At 44.5% G+C, this 27,666-nt stretch overlaps 1 protein-coding gene across 1 annotated transcript in view; it reads left to right on the top strand.

Moving 5' to 3' along the window:
- Positions 1–5,394: 5,394 nt before the first annotated feature.
- Positions 5,395–27,666, top strand: part of FAM193B (family with sequence similarity 193 member B) — a 35,437-nt gene continuing 13,165 nt past the window's right edge. The window contains exons 1-4 of the mRNA XM_089516046.1: positions 5,395–5,634; positions 25,831–26,070; positions 26,490–26,706; positions 27,090–27,290. Coding sequence (XP_089372172.1) covers positions 5,395–5,634; positions 25,831–26,070; positions 26,490–26,706; positions 27,090–27,290 — 898 coding nt within the window. The remainder of the gene's footprint in view (positions 5,635–25,830; positions 26,071–26,489; positions 26,707–27,089; positions 27,291–27,666) is intronic.

Below are 27,666 nucleotides of genomic sequence, written 5' to 3'. Positions count from 1 at the left end.
CAACTCAAGCCAAGGACCCCACAACTAACTCTAACTCCCAGAATTCCAAAACACTGAGCCAGGACAGTTTGCAGGAAGCAGGATGTAGGGAAATCTGACAGAGAGGACTCAGGAGTATGGAGGGAAAACGGAATCCAAAGCCCATAGAAACGGCTGCTGGTTAGGATGAAAAAACGGACTCCAAAGTCCATAGAAAGAGTGTTGGATGTTTCAGGGAGAAATGGAGGTCTGTCAAGGAGGGCAAGTTTGGATGATGCTGGGAGGGTTTGGGGGACTGGCAGGGATGGCACATTCAGATGTTTCAGGGGGAATAAAATAGAAGGGAAGAGGAAATGTGAAGCAGTCATTCACATGAGGCTAGCATTCACATGAAACTGGAATCAGGAAGTGCCCCCATTCTTCACCATGGAAGTGAAAAGGTTCACAATGCGTTCAAACTCCCACTAAGCATGTGCAAGGGTGCCAATTTGAATCGTTGAATCCGCATGGTATGTACTGGTGTGGTAATACAATGTGCACTCACTCTGTTTTGACCCTGTAATTACCACAATTTCGTTCTTCGCGTGTGATAGTTCATCACGTGAATTGCCTTGGATTCAAAGTGACTCTGCTACGGAAGCGCTCTGGTTTAGAGTTCCAGTCTCACGTGTAATAAACACCTATGAGACTATAGGGAGGAAGCTAAAGGACCTGGGGGAACAGGTTGTTACTGCATTACTCCTTCCTGTTGAAGGACATAGCCCAGGAAGAGGAATAAAAACACAAGAAGAGAACAATTGGCTCTGCAGATGGTGCCATCAAGAAAGATTTGGCTTCTTCGACCACAGTCTGCACTTTCATGAAGAGGGACTTCTGGCAGGACATGGGTTGCACATCACAATATGTATTTGCTAGGAGTTTCACAAATCTGATCACATGCCTTTACACTGAGTTACACAGAAGAACGAAATAGCATTCCAGAGAGCAGGGGGACACCAAGCATGAGGAAACTGGTTTTGATGATACAGGGGGAATTGGACCAATAATACAAGAACCCAAGAGTGGGCAGAAAACAACAACTAGGAATCAGCTGGGGTGAATGACTCATGGTCTTAGATGTCTCTACACTATGGGATAAACAAGATGAACTTGACGTTTTAACATAGGAAGCAACCTTTCCTCAGAGGGAGTTGCTCCAGTCTTTTGATTACACTGGTTGCACCTTTCCCAGTTCTACAATACATTCTCATCAAGGTATGATGACCACAAATGCACACCATATACCATATTTGTGACCAAGTGTAGTCACAGACAAGGTATTTCCCCACATAATGTACTGTAAGGCTGAAGAGGAAATGGTAGAGTACAGAGGGGTGCGGCAAGATGCAGAGGCTTACATGGACACCAACAGCAGTGGAACAGGGTGCATCTGTTGTTGTTGTGTGCCTTCAAGTGGTTTCCAATTTATGGTGACCCTAACATAATCTATCATAGGATTTTCTTGGCACTTTTTTCACAAGTGGTTTGCCATTGCCATCCTCTGAAGTTGAGAGAGTATGACTTGTCTAAGATCACGCAGTGGATTTTTATGGCCGAGTGGGGATTTGAACCCTGGCCTCCAGAACCACAGTCCAACACCCAAACCACTACACCACATTGGCTCTCAGGGTGCATCTTCACTGAAGAAATAATGCAGTTTGACATCACTTTAATTGCCATGACTCCATCTTGCAGAACCTTGGGATTTGTAGTTTTTTTAAGCATCAGTACGCTTTAGCAGAGAAGGCTAAAGAATTTGTAAAACTACAAACCTCAGGATTTCTTAGGATGGAGCAACAGCACTTAAAAGTGGTGTCAGACTACATTATTTCTACAGTGTGGATGCACCCATAGCTTAAAAAGCTAAAGGTAGTCCTTTTACATGAATGTCTAGTCATAACCGACTGTAGGGGGTGATGCTCATCTCTGTTTCTAAACCGAAGAGCTCACCCCATCATGCAGCACTTGAGCCTCAAACTGCCAATCTTCTGATCTTCCAGTCATCAGGATTGGGGTCTTAACTGCTAAGCCACCACATCCCTACCCATAGTTTTGTCATAGGAAAAAAAACCATACTTGGTCAGCTTTTTGGAGATGCTGGGCAAAAGCGCTGAGGGTTAAGGTCGTTGTTAACTTCCCTTGAGTTGGCTCTGACTCATGGCGACCCTGTGGATGAGACATTTCCAAGACCCATGTCTTTCACTGTTCTGTCTAGGTCCTGCAAATCCCTGCCCATGACCTCCCTAATTGAGTCTATCCATCTGGCATGTGCTCCCTCTCTTTCTACTGCGTTAGACCTTTCGTAGCATTATTGTCTCTTCAAGTGAGTTGTGCCTTCTCATGATGTGTCCAAAGTATGATGGCCTCAGTTTTGTCATCTTGGCTTCCAAGGGAATTTCTTGCCTGATCTGCTCTTAGACCCCTTTGTTCGCCTTTTTGGGTGGCTACAATATCCTCAGCACTCTTCTCCAGCACTACATTTCAAATGAATTTATCTTCTTCCTATCTTCTTTCTTAACTGTCCAACTCTCACATCCAAACATGGTGATAGGGAATATAATGGCTTGTAGGATTTTAAGTTTTGTGCTGAATTGTATATCTTTATAGTTCTGGGTTTTGTCTAGTTCTTTCAGAGTTGCCTTTCTTATTTCTTGACTGCCTTTCTTATTTCTGGATAGGCTTACTTAGCCAGACCTTTTTGAAAGGAAGAGAGCACTTATGCTTGGATGGGGACAACTGAGGGGGGATTGTGGCTTTGCAAACACTATGCAAACATTTTTCATAGGAGATTATCACACAGGGATTATCCTGTCCTTGTCCCATTCTTGTCTTGTCCTTCCCACACACTTGCAGGAAGGACTTTCAGATTATGTTGCCCAGTTCCCGCCATTAACCTGTCTGAAAAACGCAACTGACTGCAATCACACACAAGACTTTCAAATGATGTTTCTCAGTTCCTGTCATTAACCCGTCATTAAAGTGAAATTGGCCAGCATTTTGCATTAACGGAAGTTTGCGTTATTGCAATGCCACTTTAATTATGGGTTAATGTAGGATCAGTGCTACGATTTGAAAGCCTTTTGCGCTATTGCAATCACGGGTACATTAATGATGGGATAAGGATGGGGGAGCAATCCTGTCCCTATCCTGTCTGTGTGCGATAATCTCCGTCTTGATCTCTAAAGTGTCACAGGTCCCTACTCCTTCCCTCCACTCTTTTTCATATGAACCAGGTTGTCTCTTGGGAAACTGGGAGAATAAAAATGTCCCAGGTCCAAAACACACTGCAGAAATAATCCAGTTTGAGATTGCTTTAACAGCCCTGCTAGGGAATTCTGGGGACTGTAGTTTTGTGAGACATCTAGCCTTCTGCAACAGAGAGCTCTGGTGCCACAATTTAAACTATAATCTCCAGGATTCCCTAGCACTGAGCCAGGGCAGTTAAAGCAGTCTTAAACTGGATTATTTCTGCAGTGTGTTTTGGACCTCAGTGGCTTTGAAAAGATTCTTGGGCTGCATCCATACTGCTTTAACTGTTAGGGAATTCTGGGAACTGTAGTTTGGTGAAATTCAAAGACACAGCCATGTTAGTCTGTAGAATCAGTACATAGAGAAATCTTGTAGCACTTTTGAGAATGACTGAAAGAGAGAGGTTGGGAGCAGGAGCTTTCATAGACTTCATCTGAGGAAGTAGACTTTAGTCTAGGACAACTCATGCTGCCAACTTCTTTGGCCTCATTCCCACTACGTTTTAAACTGGTTCACAAATCGGTTTGAAGCGGTTTAAATGACCCTGGTTCACACTTGAACTGAATCACTGAAGCGATTTGGAGAGGGGGCCATGCACCATTTAATCTGTATCTTTTTGATGGTGATTTTTTCTGCATCTTTTTGGATACATCGATTCTGTGCAAGTGTGAACCAGAACGCAATCAATTTAAATTTGCCCTTTATCTGGCTGGAGCGGGTCCATTTTGAATCGATTCATTCGTCAATATGAACCACAAGTGGGTTATTTTATTTTATTCTGCAGCAAGAAAATGCGATTGGGGCAAATGTAGTGTGAAACAGGCTCCGCTGCTGAACAGATCCATCGATTCGGTTCTCTAAGCAAAGCGATTTATTTGTAAGTGGGAATGAGGCCTTTATTTCAATCAGTCTCAAAGGTGTTACAAGATCTCTCTACAGACTGTAGTTCAGTGAATTCAGACAAAAACCCACCAAAAAGTGATGTTGTTGTTATTATTATTATTATTATTATTAGCTTTATTTATAAATTGCTGTAAATTGACACAGTGCTGTACATACAATCAGTTAAAAACAGAATACAAAATAAAACAAGACAAACCTGCCTATGGTGTGTACGTTCTGCAAAAACAACAAAGACGTAACACAGTGTTAACATTTAAATAACAAAATACAGCAGGCAACAAAATACCATTCTTGGCCAAGAAGGGCACAATATACTAGTCACAAGCTGTGCCTTTGGGCTGGCTGATAACAGTAGCCCTCTTGGGTTGGGGGATTTGCTAAGTGGACATGGAGATGGAAATGTCTGGGTAGATAAGGCAGATAGATAGGCAGATAGATAGGCAGATAGATAGATAGATAGATAGATAGATGGAGAGGTATGGATAGAGAGATAGAGAGATGAAAGAAAGGTATGGATGGATAGATACATGGATGATAGAAAGGTAAGGATAGAGAGATAGATGATGGAAAGGTATGGATACATAGACATTAATCCTCCCCTGTGAGAGAGCTCTGGCACCACCAAAACAAACATAGAAGGATCCCCACATGACATCCCCCAGAAGTCCCCAGCACGGAGCCTGGGCAGTTAAAGCGATGTCGAGGCGGATTATCCTGCAGTGCAGAAGAGGCAGCCAGGGAGGGAGGGGGCTCCTTGGGCTGCCTGCATCCAGGCCGGGAAATAACCCGCTTTGGCACCGCTTTTAAGTCTTTTCTGGCTCTACTGCTGTGGAATTCTGGGAGTTTGTTGTGGGCTCCACAACAAACCCCAACTCCCAGAATTCCACAGCCGAGAGCCAGCCGCCAAGTCAAAGCGGTGCCAGAGCGGGTTATTCTTTCCCTGCGGAGAGGCGTCCGCTGTGTCCTCTCTCCTCCTCCTCCTGCAGTTCCCCCTCCGGCCGCTGGGGGCGCGCTGCCCAGTGGCTGCCCGCTCCGGCGATGGCGGCGGCGGCGGCGGCGGCGGAGTCTTCCCCCCGCGGGCAGGGGCCGGACGGGCCGCGCCGCCATATTGGCTGTTGTCCTGTCTGAAGGCAGCGGCGGCGGCGGAGGCAGAGAGGCAGCGGCGGCGTTGGCGTTGGCGTTGTGTTTGGCGCGGAGGCTGCGGAGGGCGCAACGTCTTTGGGCATGACTCGCAGGCGGAACAAGGCGGTGGGCGCGGCGGGGGCGGCGGCGGCGGGGGCCTCGTCGGGGGCGCGGCGAGAGCGGGCGGGGGCCTCCTCCTCCTCCTCCTCCTCCGCAGCGGCAGCCCCCCCGGAGCCGCCCCCTCCCTCCCCCTCCCCCTCCCTCCCAGGCCTGGCCCAGGCTCCAGAGGCGGCCCCGGCGGCACTGGCCAGCAGCGCGGACCCCGGCGGCAGAGGCGCTCAGGTCAGTCCCCAGGGAGACCCCCTCCCTCCCAGCAGGGCACCAGGCCCCTCTCAGCACAAGAGCCACAGGCAGCCCTCTCTTCTCCTTCTTCTTCCATCATCATCATCATCGTTATTGTTATTGTTATTATTAGGTGGCTTCTCTTCCTGGGCTGCTCTCTGGTTCTCCCAGGCTTCAATTGTGGATAAGGCTCTGCCTTTCTGTACATCCACCTCTTGGTAGAGTCAGGCGGAAGGAGGCCTTCTACAGACCTGTCCTCTGTCTCTCTGTCTATCCATACCTTTCCATCATTCGTCCATCTATCTGCCCATACCTTTCCATAGCCATCTGCCTATCCATTCATCCCTTTGCATCTGTCTGTCTATCTATCTATACCTTTCCATCTATCTATCTATCATCTATCTATCTATCTATCTATCTATCTATCTATCCATACCTTCCCATCTTCTATCATCTGTCTGTCTGTCTCTCCATCCGTCTGTCCCTTTCTATTATCAAGCTATCTGTCCATCTATCTATACCTTTCCATCTATCTATCTATCTATCTATCTATCCATCCATCCTTTTCCATCATCTGTCTGTCTGTTTCACCATCCATCCATCCATCCATCCAATGATGCCTGTCTTTCTGTATCTATCTCAGCCAGTGTCCAATACCTGTGGCCTAGCTTTCTCTTTCTGTCTTGGGAGTGCTCCTCTCCATCCATGGGGCTAAAGGCAGTGCTGGGCCCTGCCCTGGGACCATGCTGCATCTTGCCCTTCAGATTGTGCCTAGGCCTGTTTCTTCCTTTCCCAGCAGCTTGTAGGCAGTCAGCAGGATCTTTGTGCAGCTCAGGCTCCTACTGAACAATGAAGAGATCATGGCATGACAGCAGAGGATGGCATGCTTTCAGGGGAGAGGTTCCTTGTAAGGTTCTTGCCTTGGGGAGGGTGGGTGGGGGAGATGTGCTGCTAGAGGACTCAGGAGCCCGACAGCAGTGAGCAGTGCTCTACAGAAGGTCACTGGGCAAGTGATGTGGCATCCTCCAAGGGAACTGAATTCACTATCTTGACAGCTGGGTGAATTTGCGGTGCTGTGCCGAGTTGTTGTGGGACAGTTGAACAGGAGCTTGTCCTGCAAGCAGAATGCCGTTTACCAAGGAAAGAACTAGAAACTGGCATGGACAAAGGAGGATGTTCCCAAAACCAGACCAGGCTGCCTTGAGCCTGCATCTAGACAGGGAGCAGCTACCTCCTTGGCGGTGGGCAAGCAGCTCCAGCATCTGTATTGCTCACCATGGATGCCGGGGTGGTAAATCCCCAGGACAGCTTTCTGTTAACTAAGGATTGTGGAATTAGCCTTCTGGGAGCCTAGGCTTCTGTTGGCAGACAGCAGACCTAGAAGAGGCTCAGCCAGAGTTCTAGAAATGGAAGTGGAGGCATGTGTACATAATGTGCCAGTAGGCAAACCATTTCCAGCCTTAGGAGGAACCAGGCCACTGCTCTTGTTTACACTTGTGTTTTTTTTTTTAGTATGGCTAACAAGAGCAGATGGGTGGATATTCCAAGGGAAACAAGCACAGAGGCACTTTTATGCATGGAGAGGATACAGTTCACCTGAAATGACATCTGTCTGGCCGACATAAAGAATCTCACACTGCTGCCACATACAGTTTCCTGGAAGCAAGACCCCTGCACTTGGAGGGCAGGGAAGCTTTCCTAGCTGCCCATGCTTCCTTGTCTTCAACAGCTGCAGCACTGATTGTCTATCAATAGTTGTGCAGATGTGGCCTGATATGTAGCTCAAATTATAAGTGAAAAGCCAAGGGGATCCCTTAATGAAATTGGCAGACACCCAGCTGTGAATCCCTCAATTTTAGCCAAATCACATCCCCCTCCCCAAGACCCATGATGTAGTGTGCCTTGTCATGAAAGATGAGAGAGGAAGGTTCTCTCTAAGCTTCCTTGCAATTCAGAACCTGACCGAGGCTGTCTACAGAGCAAGCCACCTTCATGATACAGATATTAGGAAGTAGCATTTTCCTTGCTAGGCTGGTAGCTGGCTTAGAAGAGGGTTAGAAACATTTGCTTTGCTGTTTAATTTGTGCCATGTTGCTCTCAGAGCACTAGAGATTGAAAGCACAATCCTATGTACATGTCTTTTTTGCTCAGAAGGTAAAAGTTTAATGACACTTACTTCTAGGTATATGGGCATAGGTTGCAATCTGAGATTCCTTGCTTTGGTACTGCAGACCTTACAGCAAAGTAGTTTTTTGAGAGACTATAATATCAAGGTTCACAACAGATAAGTCATTTAGGGTTAGAGCCCAAAAGCCCTGAGAGCCTGGGTGGAAAATCATCACTGGCCTGTCTCTTCTATAGGAAGGATGTCTGATATCCTTGCTCCTGTTTCACTGCCCCATCTGCTTTCACCATGTTGGACTCCTAACTAACATGACTTCTTGTCTCTTCTTACATGCTTGTGAAACCAGCTGTGGCACTGCCTCTCACAGTTGGATGCAGCTAGGAAGCCACACTATGCTGCTTTCTTCTCCTTGGGAAATGGAGATATGGCACATTAAAATAAGGAGACAACCTTGTCAGATATGCAAACACTCTTTGCTGTCATCTACTTGCTTGTGGTGCTGCAGAGGGAGGAAGACCTCACCTGGTCAAGTTGCTGGAGTGAGAGGTGATAAAGCCCCACAGCTTGGCTACAGTGAACCCCCTTTCCTGCATGCATGAAATTGGTCAACTCCCCAGCCTAGAGCAAAAATGCCTGGATATTTTTATTTCAGTTTCAGTGTCATGATCTCCATTGTGGAGATGGCAGCCCATGTTTAGTCATGCTGCTGTGTAAGAATGGAGTGAGTTAGGACCATACAAAGTGAGTGAGGCTGATCAGAGAAGATGCTTGCACATGATGCACCTCAAAGTAGCTCAGTGAGCTACTCCTTCAAAGGCCTAGCTTCACTCCAAGAGCATTTATCGAGGGCTTAATACTTGTTATCACTATGGACAGAAATGCTTGCGAGAGCAACAGGTTCATGAAAAGGATATTGGAACATCTACAGGGAATAAGTACAGAAATAGAAGTCAGTTACAGCAGGCTAGTAACAGCTTTGTTAATATCCATTATGGTGCACTATAATTGTTTTCAAAACACTGCAAGTTCTTTAAGTCTAGTATTATAAATGCATTTTAAAAATAGAAGACAATTCTCTCTTGGGAAAGCTAGCTTGTTGCTGGCTTCAGAGCAATTGTTGTACCTGTAGCAGCTTGACATAATTGTTACACTAATGACCTGAGTGTAATGCAACTCAGTATAAACCTGCATTGGAAGTTAACCCATAGAGAAAGCTTCCAAATCCAGATAGGTCAGAGCGGCAAGATGTTTGGAAACAAACATGGCAAGATGCCTATAGGAGTAGCATCTGAAGTGCCTTATTGTTACAGATATCGTTACAGATAATTTGCAAAGCGTTGTTAATAAAATTATAAAAGGAAGTGGCATGTGAACTAGGAGAACAGAGAAGTAATCCTTAGCTAGATATAGTTGCCTGTTTGAGATACAGAGCACAGGTGGGGGAAGAAGAGAGTCACCGAATTAATGTGTCATTCCACCTATCCAGCCATAAGGATACATATGAGAAAGTGATTTGTAATGGCAACCTTGGTAGACATCGCAGAAGACTAGGTTAATTTTCCGCTGGCATACCTGGTTTAGTTGAAGAAAGAAAAAGTCCCAGAAAGCAAAGACTGAATTGCCATGTGCATTTAAACAAATGTATGTATTTGTTTTCTTTGTCCTGTCTTTCACATAGAGCCCATTTTCCAAGCAAAAAAATTCAATATTGTTTAGTAATAGATCCAGCTATGTACTATACTAGCAAGCCTCACTAGGAATAGAGTTGTGCAGTGCTTCCAGGCCTTGAACGTATTTTATGCCTAGTTTCATGTACACTAAGTGATTCTTCATTTAATCAAGGAATCTAATCTTCATCAGAGAAAAAAAGTGCAGAGATCTTGAAGCGATAGATAAATACAAGACAGCCTGCTTCTTATGGAAGCTATCAATGCTCTGTGAAAGGGACAGTGCAGTAATAATGCACACTAGTTAGTGAGATCTTAGGACATTCCTCTCCTCCTTCTTCCCTGTATCAAATGGAAAGCTAAAAATGCGTTAGTAATATAAAACTAATCTGGACATATGCATGCGTTCACCCCTTGGCACTTTGCAGGTTTCTGCAGAAAGTTGGAAACTCAAGCAGCAAAGTGGAAGGTGATCATTGTCACACACAATACAGGACAGAGCTTATGTGACTTTAAAAGCTATGTAACAAGGAGAAGTTGCAGTTGTATCTTCTGCTACTGCAGCAACAAGAATAGCATCATCTACTACTGATCATGTCCCTTCTTTGCCACTTTCAAAGGCATACAAAGCTGCAGTTAAACCAGCAACCTTACTTCAGTAGAATGAGGCAAGTTTTTCTTGTCCGCTCATTTCTAACCAATTAAGAATTGTAATGGCAGAGCTGACCTTCACTATGCTTGTTAGTGAGCTGTATGGAGGGTAACTTACAATGGTCTAATTAAAGTAATTAAAAAGAAAGTTATTCCTCCAAGCAAAAGACACAGCACAGAGCTACCATTATACGTTTTTTGGAAGAAAAGAAAAAGACGTCTGGTAGTAATCCCTCAGTTTCACGAGGTGGATTTTGACTTGCCATACAGCTAAAGACAGGGCAGGCAAAGTGAAAGACTTGTTCATAACTTCACATTGCTTAATATTGCAACTGGATTTTTCAGCACTAAGGTCTTCCCTAGTTTTTGGTGTGACTCCTTGTAGTCACAACTGTCAGCTGGTAGGTTCTAAGGTGTCCTTTATGGAGAAAGGTTGACATGGTAATGCAAACAGTATGTAAGTCTCCTGTTGGTATCCTGTCTTATCATTGCTAGTTATTATTTGTAGTGGACTACCTATGCTCACACCAATTTATGTGTTGCTCTTGTGCAGTGTTTGTTCAACTCCCACTCTCATTTCCTCTTGGACCACATCTGATCCACTTTGGGGTAGTCAAACAAATTTTGACAACATTAATGAACAAAGCTTGTTAACAAGCCTCCTCCTTCCTGACTGAAGTACCAGTTACAGTTTTGCCACTCAGGGCCCTGATCCAGAGGTGTATTAACTGAAGTTATTTTTGTATGTTTCTTTTCAACAGCTGTCACATTAAGTCAGTATGTTGGCAACTGCCTCTGAGTGAGCACCCAAAGGGCCAACTGTGTGCTAGGAACAGAGCATGGCAAGAGACCACCACAAAGCCATGCTTTGGAAATAGCCACTTTTTCAGGCTGACTGTGCCTTTCTGCTCTTTAGCATAAGAAAGCCAGGGGTACTAATGCCAAGGAATGCACACCCCTCAGTGCACTGAATGAAGTTTCCATACTGTTACATTTAATTTTGGAGAATCAAACAATAAATGCAATATATATTCCTCATACTGGTGCTAAGAAAGGACTAGCACCCTTATTTGCAATTGCTGCAAGAATCCATTCCACTTCTATCTGAGTAGTGGAAGGCACTGGCAGTGAGGACAAGCAGTGAGAGGCTATAATAATCATCTCTATGTAGTCAGCCATTCTCCTTTTCATCCTGGAGAGAAGTGACCAGTGGGGTCCCACAGGGTTCTGTCCTGGGCCCAGTGCTATTCAACATCTTTATCAATGACCTGGATGAAAGAATTGGGGGCATACTTATCAAATTTGCAGATGACACCAAATTAGGAGGAGTAGCTAATACCCCAGAGGACAGGATCAAGATTCAAAATGACCTTGATAGAAAGCTGGGCCAAGGCTAAAAAAATGAATTTCAACAGGGAGAAATGTAAGGTACTGCACTTAGGACGGAAAAATGAAATGAACAGATATAGGATAGGGGACACCTGGCTGAATGAAACTATGTGTAAAAGGGATTTGGGAGTCCAAGTATGTAGTGGAGTCTCCTTCCTTGGAGGTCTTTAAGCAGAGGCTGGATGGCCATCTGTCGGAGATGCTTTCTGCATGGCAAGGGGTTGGACTGGCTGGCCCTTGTGGTCTCTTCCAACTCTATGATTCTATCTGGGAGATGTAAGGAGTTGAAGGTAACCACTGGGCCTGAAAAAAATATAGGACACTGCCTGGCCTGCTATTTAACAGGCAAGTACATCCCGGCACCATATTAGTGCTTTCATATTAATGGATGATCTTGGCAAGGGCACCCAGGGATCTATTTGTTTAAAGTATGATGGAATCTTTTCAAAGTCTATATTTCTATTGCAGAACTTCAAAAAAAATTAGTTTTGGGAACTGTACATTCCAGAATCCCCCAATCAGCATGGATATGATTATCTTGGCTGTGGGAGGTGTAGTATTAAAAAATAATTTTTCCAAGCTCTACTGCTTTGCTGATAAGACTTGCTATGTACTGTGCTTAGATAAAGCCAATATGTTTATCTGTCCTAGTAGAAAGCCATTCACCAAACAAACAGAAGTTCAGTACTTTAAAGACACCACCATTTGACTTTATACAACTGCTACTTTTTTGTCAATTGCTGAGAAACTATTAGGTAGATGCACTTAATATGGAAAATAGGTTTTATTGTTTAAAACATTTGCAAGTCTGTACTGAGTTTTACAATTACAAGCGTACATGAGGACCTAAAAGTCACAATATATAAAATCAGAGTTAAATTGCCTGTTTGGTTATATGTTCTACTAATTTTTTTTCTGTAGTCATCTTTCATTGTTCTGTTTAGGTCTGCTAGGCAAACTAAAATGTAATTAGGTTAGCTGCCATAGGCCTGATACAAGACAGGCCAGAATAAAGCTGCTTCGGGTCTCTTTGGAGGTATGCTGTTTAAATGATGCATGGGTCCTAAGAGTTCAGAAGCTGCGCCAAAGCTGCGCTCCAGTGCTAAGGATTGGAGCGTGGCTTTGGCGCGACTTCCAGACTCTTAGGACCCATGCATCATTTAAACAGCATACCTCCAAAGAGACCCGAAGCAACTTTATTTTGGCCTGTTTGTATCGGGCCTTTCAATGGTAAATTTACATAAATGTGCATGTTAACACAACTGCTTTATATGTAAAGAAACTTGTTGTTTCCTCCTACATTAGAGTACTGTATATAGTCAACTGTAAATTGACTTCATGTATAAATCACGGGCAGGTTTTGGGGCTAAAATTTTGGATTTTGATATAACCCGTGTATAAGTTGAAGGTAAAAGTTAGGGGCCTATAACAAAGGATTTAAAGGAAAATAATGCCAAAGCACACTGCTGTTTTCTCACCCAGACATTCAAAAAGACAAGAAGCAGTGCTGTGGCAGAGAGCTAGTCAGTGCTTCTTTTAGATTCTCTCAGGATAGACTAAGCTCTCGCTTTTTACCATTCTACTCAGATATGGTTCTTATATTAATAAAAATTAAGGTACAGTCGTTACACTGACCTGTGGATAAGTCAACCCAGTTTTTTTGGGTCAATTTTTAAACTAAAATCTCTGGACTTATACATGAGTACACACAGTAAATACACCAAAATCAAAATAGTTTTAAAAAAAAACAAATCTGCTTTTCAATCACAGACCAACCAATGAAATTTTTCCTTAAGTAATTTTCTAAGAAGTTTTTATATGTATATCTGCTTATGGTGGAATTTATCACCAGCTTCTAACTTCTTACATAAAACACTTCCATTTTTAAAAAATCTGCCAATATGAATCTCTTGGAGAATAGCACTGCACCCATAGGAGTTCCTTTTAAGGAGCAGAAGGGGATACCACAGGTGAAGGAAATCAAAATAAATGCCATCTGCAAGAGATGGGAAGATAAGCTGTAATCTTGGGGGAAAGGTGGGTAGGGCTGCCATAATTGTCCACTTTTACCAGGGACAAAATGTAGGACAAATTCAAGACCAAACTGTAGGGCAACTGCAGGACAAAACTCAGCTCAAAATGTAGGACATTTAAGGTCCACCATTTTTCTTCAATGTCCTACATTTTGGGCTGAGTTTTGTCCTGCAGTTGTCCTACAGTTTGGTCTTGAATTTGTTCCACATTTTGTCCCTGGTAAAAGTGGACAATTATGGCAACCCTAGGTATATGTAAAGTGAGTGATAGATTGAAAGGAGGGGAATTTTTGCATTTCTATCAATTTCTGGTTAATGCAGCCCAGTAATTAACTTTGAAGAAAAATATAGGCCTATGGCCCTGTCTGCACTGGCCATATATGTGAGACCAGTTCTACAGCACTGTGCACTGGAACTCACCTTGGATTGGCTGCAATGGCAGGCGTGCACACTGGACCAAACCTGGGGTGGCAGCAGTGTTGTTCATACAGGCCAACTGGGTCCACACTGCATTATTATTATTATTAACCTTTATTTATGAAGCGCTGTAAATTTACACAGCGCTGTACATGCAATCTTTTTAGCTAACCGGATCCCTGCCCTCGGGCTTACAATCTAAAAAGACATGACACAGAAGGAGAAGGGAGTGGTGGAGGGAAAGGGTAAGAGGTCCAGCAGTTCCTCTCTACCTCCAAGGCCTGGACCAAGGCAGATGGACTGGAGGGAGGGCTTGGTTTCATAATGGATGGTTAATCTTCCAGGGAAAATGGCTGACAGGACAGCCATTGGCATGGCTGTCCTGTCACCTATCCCTGGAGCTGTGGCTGCTGCTTCCATACTTGCAGGCTGCCTGGTGTGCCATGGCTTCTCCTGAAAGTTACCTTGCTTTTGTGACAATGAGAAGAGAGGGTAGAGGGACCATGTGATTGGGGGGGGGGGGGGGTGACGGACTACCCAGTCTTCTCCATTTTTACATTGATGAGTCCACCCTCAGGAGTAGTGGTGGCACACAGGGTGGCCTGCCACAGAGCTCCTGCAGATAGGGAAGCAGTAGCCATGACTCCGGGGACAGGCTCAGTATAGGGAAGAGCAGTGGTGCGGTGCCTGGCCCATGAACAGCAGGCCAGCCCAATTTGTGTCTAGATGTTTATATGCCACAAAGCCCCATGGTAATCCAGGGGTTTGGAGGAAACACCAGGCCATAACTTTGCCAACAATGGAGAAGACCTGCAGCATTTCACCAGAGGTTGTGTCATCAGGCAGCACCAGCGTCAGGATGGGAATGGGGGTTTTCACCCATGCAGACGGGGCCTGAGTATATATATTGTTGTTGTGTGCCTTCAAGTCAAATACCATATGTATATAAACCAAATGTGTTCAGAAATAGAATGGATATATTGTGCACCTACCTTGACTCCATTTTTTTCATTGGTAATGTCCTAAAATATGGGTGTCTGCCTTATAAAGCAAGTTTAATAATTCTGTTTGCTGTTGGGTACAGGACTAAGGAGGCATGGAGCTGAAGTTATAAAGCTAGTGAGGGTTTTGGCTATGATGATGTGGTTTTTGAATGGAAATATTATTTCCATTAATATTCGTGTGAATTCCTCTAAATACTTTCTCCTGCTGAAGTTAACACTAATACTTCTCATTTTGTATGGGGTTTCTTTCTGAAATATTATTTGCTGTTAAACTTCAGAGGTAGTAAAGAGAAGCTTGGAATTGATTCAAGGTATATCTAAGCAGGAATTTAAGCTTTCCCCCATATGTTATCTGCAGAAATCATTTAGCAATCTCAATCCAGTCTTCTGGCAGTAGCCCTGTCTTGTAGCTATGGGTTGGTGATACTTTGATAGAAATCACTACTCTGGGATAGATCTTATTCTGTGAGAAGTATTTCTAGACACTTTTAACCTGGCTGAGTAGTTATTGCATCTTTGTAAAATTTAGACCTGCTTCAGAGTAGACAAGATTCTTGTTCTTGACACCATGATGTTGTTATATCAGGCTGATCTGTTAGAATCTGTTGGTACTGGGGGATCTTTTTGTAAAAGGTGTTATAAACCTTGTCATTGGGTAGACAGATTTGATGTTAATTGCAGCTTTAGGATAACTTTACCCATATGTGTATGAAATTCTAAAAAATAATTAGTGCTTCATGATCAGGGACTAGAAGTAAGCTGCACTGAACTCAGTGAGCTTTTCTGTAAAGTAAGCATATATTTCATTGGGCTGCACATGATGTTAGTAGGCTACAAGATATTTGTGGATAGAAGAATTAACATAACAGATTCTTGAGTTTTTTGCCGGGTTCTAAGCTAATGATTACCTTGAACAGCCAAGTACATCATTCTAGACTCTGTGTCACCAATAACATCTATCATCCACTGAAATAGCATGCTGTGAAACTATGTAGTACAATATCTCTGCATGTCTTCAGAGAATGAGGCTTTTGGGGCCAAAACAGACTGCTTGTTTGTGCCGCTATCCAGGCAGCTTCAGAGCATGGCGTTTTGATACCACATGCTCTGAAGTTGACTGGAAGCTGGCTTCCAGCTGCTCATGTGGGGGCCGGCTACTGGGTGTCCTGGGGGAGTGGCGGTTACACACCACAAGCCCCCAACAGGCCGGGAAGCTGCCGTGGGGCCACAGAAGAACCCCTGAAGGTGGCTTTTCCACGGCCAGAAATAGAGCCAGTGCCACACAGATTGGAGCTGCGGTGTTCAGCTGCCACAACCCCAATCTGGCTTTGTCAGGGGCAGCTTGAAGCCACCCCTATGCTTTGTTAGTAATGAAGATAACTTTCTTATTTTTCTCAGTGGGAGCAAATCTTGCATTTACTTAATCTTCATGTGACATGGGTTCCCCCCTCCCCACAAAATGAGATGAGTGAAAACGAAATTTAGAATTATGGCTAGCTATCTGTCTAAATACCCTACAGACACTAGATCCCTTGGACACTAGCAAGGTCAACTCTGGTAAGAACTTGGTTGGGAGAGCACCAGTGCATACCAGGTTCTGTGGGCTATATTTCAGATGGAGGAAATGGCAAAACTACCTCTGAGTATTCTATGCCTAAGAAAACCCTATGAAATTCATGACGTTGCCACAAGGTGACTGGTGATTTGAAGGAGCGCCTTCACACACACATAGAATCATAAAATCATAGAATCATAGAGTTGGAAGAGACCACAAGGGCCATCCAGTCAACCCCCTGCCATGCAGGAACTCTCAACCAAAGTATCCCTGACAGATGGCCATCCAGCCTCTGCTTAAAGAGCTCCAAAGAAGGAGACTCCACCACAGTCCAAGGGAGTGTGTACCACTGCCGAACAGCCCTTATTGTCAGGAAGTTCCTCCTAATGTTGAGGTGGAATTTCTTTTCCTGGATCTCGCATCCATTGCTCTGGGTCCTAGTTTCTGGAGCATCAGAAAACAAGTTAGCTCCCTCCTCAATATGACATCTCTTCAAGTTTTTAAACAGGGCTATCATATCACCTCTTAACCTTCTCTTCTCCAGGCTAAACACCCCCAGCTCCCGTTCCTCATAGGGCATGGTTTCCAGACCCTTCACCATTTTAGTCACCCTCCTTTGGACACGCTCCAGTTTTTCAACATCCTTTTTAAACTGTGGTGCCCAGAACTGGACACAATATTCCAGGTGTTGCTTGACCAGAGCAGAATAGAGTGGGATTAATACTTCTCTTGATTTAGACACTATACCTCTATTGATGCAACCTAAAATTGCATTGGCCTTGTTAGCTGCCGCATTGCACTGTTGACTCATGTTCAATTTGTGGTCTGCTTGGACTCCCAGATCCCTTTCACACGTAGTCTCGTTCAGCCAAGTGTCACCCATCCTGTAATCTGTTCATTTCATTTTTCTGCCTTAAGTGCAGTAACTTGCATTTCTCAGTGTTGAAATTCATTTTGTTAGCTTTGGCCCAGCTTTCTAATCTATTCAGGTCATTTTGAATCTTGATCCTGTCCTCTGGGGTATTAGCTACGCCTCCTAATTTGGTGTCATCTGCAAATTTGATAAGTATACCCCCAAGTCTGTCATTAGAACAAAGACCTGTATGTGAGGGGTTACAATTCTGGAACTGTTCCACCTGAGTTTTCGTAGGGGAGAATTGCTTATGTTAAAAACTGTGGGGTTTTTTATATTACTTTTCATTGTGCTCGTGTTCTTCATGATCAAAATCAGACACAGGTCTGTCCCATTCTGTTTTCAGCAATCGTGTAGGTTGCCTGGCTGCAAGAACATACGTTCAAACATGACAGGGGGAGGGGCTTGAATTTGGAGTTGTAGACCAAGATGCATAGCCAGAGTGATCAAGCTACTTGGAAAGAGCCCTCACTGTAGAGAAGTTCAGATGATACCCAGAAATGCATAGTACTGTATTCTCTTCATCCCAGAGAATGTAGAGTAGAGATACTGGGCCAGATAGACTCTCTCTGTCTTGCCCAGCAGACGTGATGTGATGGGCACACCCCACTGTCAGGGACTTAGCCAAAGGGGGGGGGGGGTTCGTGGGGTCTGGACCCCCCCTTCCATTAGAAAAATGAATGGTGTGTGCTGCTGCGCCACCACACCCAAGCCCCATTATAATGGTGGCACTTAGTCTGGACCCCCCCTTCCTAAAATCCTAGCTACGTCCCTGCCACTATCTGTGTATTTGGTGTTCTAAAAGGGCCGGCTCTAGCATACAGGTGACATAGGCAGTCGCCTAGGGGTGCAAAAAGGTCAAGGGCGGCATTTGCGCTCCTCTTGGAGCGCACGTGCGCGCCGCACACAGCTCCAACCCCAGGGTGCTGAAAGCGCTCCTCCTGGCTTTGCTGGGCTGTGCGTCCCCAGGAGGAGAGGAAAAGGCGCTTGTTGGAGCGCGCGCATGCACGCGCGCAGCCCCAAACAAACACCAGGGTGCCAATTGCGCTCCTCTAGGCTTCAGGAGAAGCGTAAGTGGCACCCTAGCGTTTGTTTGGGGCTGCGCACATACACGTGCATGCTCCAACAAGCGCCCTTTCCTCTCCTCCCAGCCCTGGCAAAGCCAGGAGAAGGGCAAGTGCCACCCCTAAACTTTTTGCGGGGCCTGAAGGGGAGGAGCCAAAAAGCCCTGGAGGAGAGGGAGGGAGGGATGAGAGGCTGCATCAGGCTGCATCCACACTGAAGAAATAACCAGGTTTGGCAGTGCTTTAACTCGTTTCTGGTTCAAGGCTATTCGATTCTGGGAGTTAGAGTATGTTCTGGGGTCCAGATATCAAGGCTTGACTCTTTTCTGGCTCATGGCTATGGGATTCTGGGAGTTAGAGTATGTTCTGGGGTCCAGATATCAAGGCTTAACTCTTTTCTGGCTCATGGCTATGGAATTCTGGGAGTTAGAGTATGTTCTGGTGTCCAGATATCAAGGCTTGGCTCTTTTCTGGCTCATGGCTTTGGGATTCTGGGAGTGTGAGTATGTTCTGGGGTCCAGATATCAAGGCTTGACTCTTTTTTGGCCTCCTTTTATAGGGCACATCCTACATTTTAGACTTCTACCCAGAAGGAATTTCAAAATGTCCTCATTTTTTGTAAGATGAGCAGATGTCCTTCTTTTCTAGGACGTGTCCTATGTTTCAACCTTTTGGCCAGGATGAATGTAAAAATGCCTTTCATTTTTGGTAGGATGACCACACGTCCTCCTTTATCCAGGATACAGCATACATTTCAGCCCTGCCCAGGAGCAATGTAAAAATGTCCTCCATTTTACCAGGGTGACCAGACGTCATCCTTTATCCAGGACATGTCCTACATTTCTGCCCAGGAGGAATTTCAAAACCTCCTGGTTTGTTCAGAAAGTTTGCCTTTGCCAGTCTTTCCTTGAGGCTGAGAGTGTGTGACTTACTTGCCTAATGGGTTTTCTTGGTTTGTTCAGAGAGTTTGCCTTTGGTGACTTGGGTGTGTGCAAGTGTGCGCCTTCAAGAGGTTTTCTTGGGAGGTTTGTTTAGAGAGGGTTTGTCTTTGCCATCCTCTGAGGCTGAGAGAGTGTGACTTGCCCAATGGGTTTCTTGGAAGATTTGTTCAGAGGGGATTTGCCTTCACCTTCCCTTAATGCTGAGAGAGTGTGACAAGCGCTGTGACGTCCCTTTGCGCCGCACCATTTGGACATGACGCATGAGCCACGTCATCGACATGTGCCTCGTGTAAGATATTTAGCCTTCTCTGTTGGAGAGAATCAGATTTTCATCGAATCCTGGTCTCCAGAGTCATTGAATCATAGAATCGTAGAGTTGGAAGAGACCACAAGAGTCATCCAGTTCAACCCCTTTATCCTGCCATGCAGGAAATCTCAATCAAAGCATCCCTGACAGATGGTCATCCAGCCTCTGCTTAAAGACCTCCAAAGAAGGAGACTCCACCACTCTCTGAGGAAGGAGTGTGTTTCACTGTTGAACAGCCCTTACTGTCAGGAAGTTCCTCCTAGTCCATCACACAAAGCTATATCCAATGCACATGCAATGCACAATACACATGCAAATCAGTCCTGCATTCCCAGGCTCACACAGTATATATACACCCAACTTTTTCCAGGCAAAGCATTCTCTGAAGATGCCAGCCACAGATGCTGGTGAAACGTCAGGAAGAAACTTTTCTGGAACATGGCCACATAGCCTGAAAAACCCACAAAAAACTATACTATCACTTAATGTCACCATGGCTGTGTGCATGCACTGCCACAGGACAGTGGGGGCTGTCTCTAATGGCAGTGCGGCAATGTGCGTGCACCACCATTGAGGATAACACGGGCTTGCCATCCGTGTATAGCATGTCCGTGGATACCGAGGGCCAACTGTAGCTATTTTTTTCCTTATCTAGTTCTCAAGACAGTCCCCCTACTTTTATTTCCACTTTAATCCCTCTCTTCTTCATAATAATACAGATTGAGTCTCCCTTATCTGGAATTCCAAAATCTGAAATATTAAAAAAAAACCCGAACTTTTCCCATGGGTAGTTGGGATAGTGACACCTTTACTTTTTGATGATTCATTGTACACAAACATTGTTTCATGCACAAAATTATTAAAAATATAGTGAGCCCTTCATATTCTCTGTGGTTAGGGGTAAAGAATGCCTGTGAAAGTGGAAAAAATGCAAATAAAGCAGTGTTTGTTTTTCATTTGAGATAACATCTCTCTAGGAATCTCTAGGTCCTCCAGCACAAGTCTGTGGTCAACACCTGCCAGATGTTGACCACAGAATTTTGCTGGAGGACCTAGAGATTCTTAGAGAGATGTTCTCCCTAGATCTTCCAGAATGACCTATGCTGGACGTTGGCCATAGAGTCTTGCTGGAGGACCTAGAGATCCCTGGAAAGATATTAATCAAATCTATGAATAACCAAATCAGCAAAGATCAAAGCTGCAAATGTGTAGGGACAACTGCATTGTATAAGAACACCTTTAGGTTATGTGTAAGGTATGTATGAAACATAAATGAAATTAAATTTATGTTTAGACTTGAGCTCCATCTCCTAGATATCTCAGTATGTACATACATACATACATACAAACATAGGTATTCCAAAATAGAATTAAAAAAACAAAAACAAACCTGAAATCCAAAACACCTCTGGTCCCAAGCATTTCAAATAAGGGAAGCTCAATCTTTATCTTTCCTGACTATCTGACCCTCCAACATACATATAAATCAACCTTAATATAATTTTAAACAATTTCTTAAGTTTCATATACCTAAAAAAACTTATTTTATAACAACACTATTTAAAGTAAACTAACATCAAACATCAGGCAACAGGATGGTATCTTGGCTCCAATAAACCTTATTTTGTCAGTCTCAAACAAGCAACAGAATTTCTGTAGCAATTTTTAAAAAATCAACCTTTGAGAGTTTTTTTAATTAAACCTTTCCAATTTCAGCCTATGAACATAAATTATCAAAGTAAAAAAAGAACCTTGATATTGATCCTGTAAACTTTGTCCTCATCATTCTCCCCTTCCAAAGATCTAGCTGAGAACCAGAGATCATTGTTGTCTTTCAAAAGCTCCCCTCAATTTCCCTGTTCTCTCCAATGGATTTACTGTAAATTTCAGCCTTCCACCCTCCAAAATTTCAACTGCCTTTCAAGTAAATCATCCAAATACTCTTCTTTCGAATGTTTCCAAAGTGCCCAGTGATATTGCTTTCTTTGCCATTGTTTCCAGTACATCCAGTAGTTTGTTTTGTTCCTCCAAAATCATTTCTAAATCTCCAAAACTATTTTGGTCTGACTTCAAATCACCATCCATAGTTTTTTCTTCACATTCTAATCTCCCTTTGATCCTCCCATCGGATGCTCCATTGTATCATCTGGTTTTCTGTCTTCTGCCATATCAAAAATCACAGATCTAAAGTTCTTGAAGTCATTTTTCATCAGTTTAAGTTTCTCCCACATCTCCTGCCAAATGGCTAAATTACATACTGTATATTTGAATCAATCACTGAATCAATCCATTTGTAATGTGGTCTTCCTTACTTCCTACTGCCTTCTACATTGCCAAGCATTATCATCTTTTAAAGCATGTCATATTGTTTCATGATATGTCCAAACTATAATAGCCTCATTTTGGCTTCTAGTGAAAACTGGAGCTTGATTTGTACTTAGATCCATTATTTGTGTCCATGGTGTCCATATAACTTGCCTCCTGTGCCACAGTCCTAACCCAATGGAGGCACTGATAAACTAAAGTGTGTATGTGTCAGAGAAGAACTTTTATTTGTTTAGGAAGGCTTATCTCCTGTTTGTATAGTCACAACTGCAGTATTAGTATAGTGGATGTATTTGAAAGCTAAAATTTCTCAAAGTGGTACTTAAGGCTTAATGCAAGACAGGGAAGTGGTTTGATCCCAATGACAAACTTTGAGACTTGTATCCTGGTTGATTTAAAATGAGAATACTGAACTCTCATAATGGATGTTTCTATTACAGTTGCTAATGGCATATCCTTGCAATAGCTTTGAATACTGTATTTGGTTGTTTCAGTGGTGTCAGAAGGAGAAATTTGGATACATATTTGGGTGGGTTGCAAATATGGGGCACCTGCCTTCAGTACAAATATCTTTCAGAAACGTGCTATAACACAGCCATACTTGATGTGAAGTTTTGGACATGTGTTTAGGGTTTGTCCATTCCAAGGTACATTCTCCATGTCAGGTTTCCTGATAAGACAAATTGTCTAGATGATTTATGGAATGTTCAGGCTTTATAATAATGAAAGAATACTAGAAAAGCCACTTGCCTCAGCTGTTGACTCAGGGGATAGATATATGATTTTTCCTCCCCTACTTGTGATATGTTTTTAATTCTTTCCCCTTCATGGGCTGTGTCTGCTTTACTGGATGTGGTCTGACACTTCCCAGCCCATGTCCCGGTGTGACTACCCCTTGAGCACACCTGTTCCTGCAGTGATTGTGAGTCAAGGAGGCCACTTTTCCTTCTGTCTCCTTCCAGTGCACTATTTGCCCTTGTGCTTTGTCTCACCTTGTGTCTGAGGAGAAACCATCTGCTTTGCAGCAGCAGTTAGATGCACCACCCATTGTCCTGGTTTTCCAGTTGGTGAGGAGACAATGCGACCCTGGCTTAACTCTTTCATGCTTGTCACCATCTCTAAGCACTGTTGAGGCCGATTTGTTGCCTGGCTTCCGCCTCAGAGACAGACAGGAAGCTAACGGCCATGTCTCAGTTGTGTGGGAAGAATGAAAGGAGCAGCAAGATCATCTCTCTGCCTTGCATGTTGCAGCTGTTCCACTGTCTTCAGTCACACTAATAACTGAGCAAAGGACAGGCTGCCTGCCTCCTGAGTGCGCAGGGTCTTGAGATAGTGCTGAAAATATTGGGTCTGAAAAGCAGCATACTGGGCTGAGCAGAATTTGGAAAGTTACTTTTCAGAAGAATTATTATAATGACATAATCATAATCAGTAACTGAGCAGTTGGAAGATGATACTCTGGGATCCAAAATACCATCCTGCCTATCAGTTGCTTAGTTTTAGATGGCTTCAGCATGTCATATTTTTTTCTTCTTAAAAGTAACTTTCCAAGTTCTAAGAAGCAGTTGATGGCAACAATAGGAATGTTAGTTATGTTTACACGAGACAACTACAAAACATACAGTAATTACATTCATATTGAAAAGGAGACACTTATTATACTAAGGTTAATTCAAACTTGGTGTTTAAATTTATGTAAAATTATTGTACTAAAACCTTACTGGCATGAAAGTGAACCTCCACCACCTCCAGCCCAATTTTGTATCTGGAAGAGAAGGAAACAATTACGTGCATTTTGGAAAGCCCCTTTTCGTACCCATTCACCCAACTGAAAAAAGAAATGAGTGAGAGTAAGAAGAAATGCATGTGCAGGAAGGATGCAAGAAATAAAAAAAAAACTTTTACTTATAAACCAATACGAAGCACCAACCCATCACTCTGCTCCTGTTCAGCTCTTCTTTTCTGTTCTTCATCTTCCTCTAACACCCACATGGTTTTTTTCATTTCTTAGGCTACATTGTCTGAAAAGCATAAGGGAGAGAAAGAAATCTGAAGACAAAACTATAATAAAAGGCACTTCAGGTTCACATTCTGAATACCCAGCAGATTTTTCTTTGTTACAAGAAAACCAAAAGCAACTTGAAAGACTGTCAGTCTGAGCAAGGTTTAAAATTGTTGGCCTTTGTTGGCTTATCGCTATGCATATGGCCCTTTGTAGTGAGTGGTGGCAAGAGTAGCCTTCACCAGCATGTCTTTCTACTTTGTATCACATTCAGTCCAGGTGTGAACCATGATGGGCTCTCAACTTGTTGCTCGACATCTCAAACAATAACAGCAATACCAAAAAAGAGAGGTGGGCAGTGGCGCAGCCTGCACCAGGTGATACCTCAGAAGGGGGGGGTGACACCCAATCAGGCCCTCCCTCCCAGGGCCATCCTGCTCTTTTCCTCCTGAGGAGAAGGACAGGGTGGCACCAAGGGAGGCTGTGTGTGCCGCTCCCAGAAGCCCGCCTCCAATCTGGGTAACACAGGGTGCAGGAGCATTACTGGGGTGGGGAAGATGTCACAAGTGGCCCTGGGATTCTGCTTGTAATTCCTGAAACCCATGGACATTCTCCATAAAGTACTTTGAGGCCAAAAGCATGTCTGAAACACTCAGGGTGTGTGTGTGCTCAAACTGTCACAAAATTGTGGCACTTAGTTCTTCTTGCCCCTCCTTGCCCCCCCCCCCCCCAAATTTCCTAAGTGTTTTGGCTGGAAGTGATGCAGCATCACTTCTGGATGTGCTGGCAGTGACTGTGCAACTTGTAGAGGTGAATATCTCTTTCCCCCAGGTTATTCTGGCTCTGAAGCTACCCTGACTTCCCTGTTACCTGTACATTCTGGAGCAACACTGGACGACTGTCTGCACAGTGTTCTGTGGTGCCGCCCGTTCCTGCAAATCACTCCCTCTGAGGCCAGAAATGAGGCACCCGGCATTGACCACATTGACTGGGCACCTCTTTGTGACCTTAGAAGAACAACCTGCACCGGTGGGTGTCAGCAGGCAACCCAGCAGATCGCTGTGTAGACAACCTCTCAGTATTACTCCTAAATTCTCTGGATTTTCTGGGAATATCTGGAGCAAATGGTGAGTTTTTTCAATTCAGTTTAATACAAAGATGTCCTGGATTCACTGCAGGACTGCCCTTCCCACTTCTACATAGTCCACAGTCAAATTGGGCCCTTGACCCTGTGTTGCCTTGGTAGAGCGATGTGGGGTTGGGGGGAAACCGCTGCAAATGGCCCATGTAGATGTGCCCTGAGATTCCTATATCCATTTGCTCTTACTTAATAAAATGTTGTGTTGAAATGAATCATGTGCACTTAATTTTTTAACTGGATATGGTGTTAAAATCCCTTTGCGACAGAGTGGACTATATTTGGCATACTTAATACTGTTCTGAAATCCTCCTTAACCCCCACAAAAATAATTTGTCAACACAATTCTGTTTATTTTTAAAAATGAATGATTTCTTTTAAAAACATCCAAGTTGGTCATATATCTATATACAGCTGTAAAAACATTTTAATGTACTGTTGTCTTAATTGTGGACAGAAGTGCATTTACCCATTTTGGCGGTGGGATTCTGGGAGTTGTACTTCAAAAAACAACTTTTCTAAGGTGGAGGTATGCTCATAATTTTGCAAGCACTGTGTACAAAGTGGTAGTGGTTAGCAGATCAGACTATCACTTAGCAAAGTGGCAGCCTATGTGTTTCCTGTCAGTGATGTGCTCAGGATGTTTTGTGTGTGCCTTGTTGCAGGTGCTGCCTACTTCCAACCAGTCGGTGCAGACGTGCTGCTTGCTGTGCCATCGGGAGCGTAAAGACTGGGGAGGGCCATCCCATAATGGATTGGTATCCCCAGGTGAGCGGCTGCCCCCAGACTTCGTACCAACACTGGTGCAGAATCTGCTGGGAGAGATGCCACTGTGGATCTGCCAGAGTTGCAGGCAGAGTGTAGAAGAAGAAGAAAGGAGGGCAGTCCAGGAGCAGGCACTAGCGGTAAGCATTATATCAAGGCTCATCATTTACTATAGGACATATGCCCTTGCGTAGCAGAAGCTAAAGTTCACACTCTGCGTAAAAAGTCTTTCTGCATTGGGCATACTCATATCCTGACTGCAATCAGATAGCTGTTATTTTTTTGTTGTATTCCTATTCTGCCTCCCCTACAGTGAGTGCAAAGTGGTGTACATAGCTCTCCTCCTCTTCATCCTCACAACAACCCTGTGAGGTAGGTCAGGCTGAGAGAAAGTGACTGGTTAGTTTTGTGGCCCAGCTGGGACTTGAACATAGAATTCCTAAGTCCCGGTCTAACACTGACCATTATGCCCCACAGTGACATTCTTTGTTCCCATTCCACACAAGATTAGCTTTAAGAGAACATGCTGTCTTCTGAGCCATCAGCTCTCTCTTTGCAGGTCTCACTGTCACATACAGCCTGCAAGTCACAGTCCTGCGGGGCAGGCTCCCACTCCTCTTCATCTTCGTCATCTTCATCCTCGTGCCATGGGAATTCAGGAGACTGGGACCCCAGTTCCTTCCTGTCTGCGCACAAGCTCTCGGGGCTCTGGAACTCCCAGCATGTCAATGGGGCAGCTCCGGGGAGTTCCCTCGGGGGAACACCTGTTGTACCAGGTGAGTTCAGGTTGGCACTGCGCTAGTGATGGTTTTCTCCCTTCTAGCTGTGGGGTTCTCCCTACAGCTTCTTTTTAGAAAGTTGTATGAAAATTGGTGTGGGTCAGGGTGGAGGTCACAACTGCTAGTGTGCGCTGGTATCTGCCATCCTGTCACTATATTCTTTCTGAGAAGAGATGGCTGTACACAAGCCTGTGGCTCGCTCTTTTTCTGAAGGCAAGGAGTGCTTTCCAGAAAGGCCCCTTGTTGACTGGGCCCTTGACGATCTACCAGAGGCCTCCATGGCCACAAACTCCCTTTTTGGGCCCAGTTGATGTGCCACAAATGGGGAGGTAAGCAAGAGGCCTGGAGAGCAGCCAGCTCCATCTCTGACTCCATTGCAGGTGACAAGCACCCCGGCCTCCCTCCGGAGTGTGCCATCCAGGCCCCTGCTGTGGGAGGTGGGCTCAAAGCCTGTCCTTACAGCCACGCGCTCTCCCCAGCTCCCAGCGGCACCCCAGGCTCACCTCTGCCTACCTCACTCGACTTCTGCAAAACGCTTCCCAAGCAGTTCAAGAGCATGTGCCGAAGACCCACCCCGCCAGGTCTGTATGTGCGGGGCCTGGGGAAGGCCAACAGACCAAACCTGGAGGGCAAAAGTGCCACCACATTGTGGGGGCCCCTGCTGAGGGCTCTAACTTCCTCCTGGAGCCTCTGTGGGCCCTAATGCTGGGTTGCCTTGCTGTTGACTTTAGCATAAGAGACCCAACTTGGAAGGATCTTGTACATATCTTTGAATGTGGGCCTGTGTGGCTGGATTTCCTAGCATGCTCTGTTTTATGACAATCATTTGTGGAAAAGTATCCCAACTAGGAGACAACCTGTAGCTGTGGGTATGGTGACTACATTGGGATGGACTAAACTGCAGGGTCTACGTATATGGTCTTAGAGCTTTGGAGGGATTAGAGGAGGAGAGATATT

This window comes from Sceloporus occidentalis, unplaced genomic scaffold (genome assembly GCF_023333645.1).
Source record: "Sceloporus occidentalis isolate IW3139 unplaced genomic scaffold, rSceOcc1.0.p SCAF_1, whole genome shotgun sequence".
In the NCBI taxonomy this organism is placed as follows: Eukaryota; Metazoa; Chordata; class Lepidosauria; order Squamata; family Phrynosomatidae; genus Sceloporus; species Sceloporus occidentalis.
The sequence above is the reverse complement of the archived record's forward strand: the minus strand, read 5'-3'. Positions and strand labels throughout refer to the sequence as shown.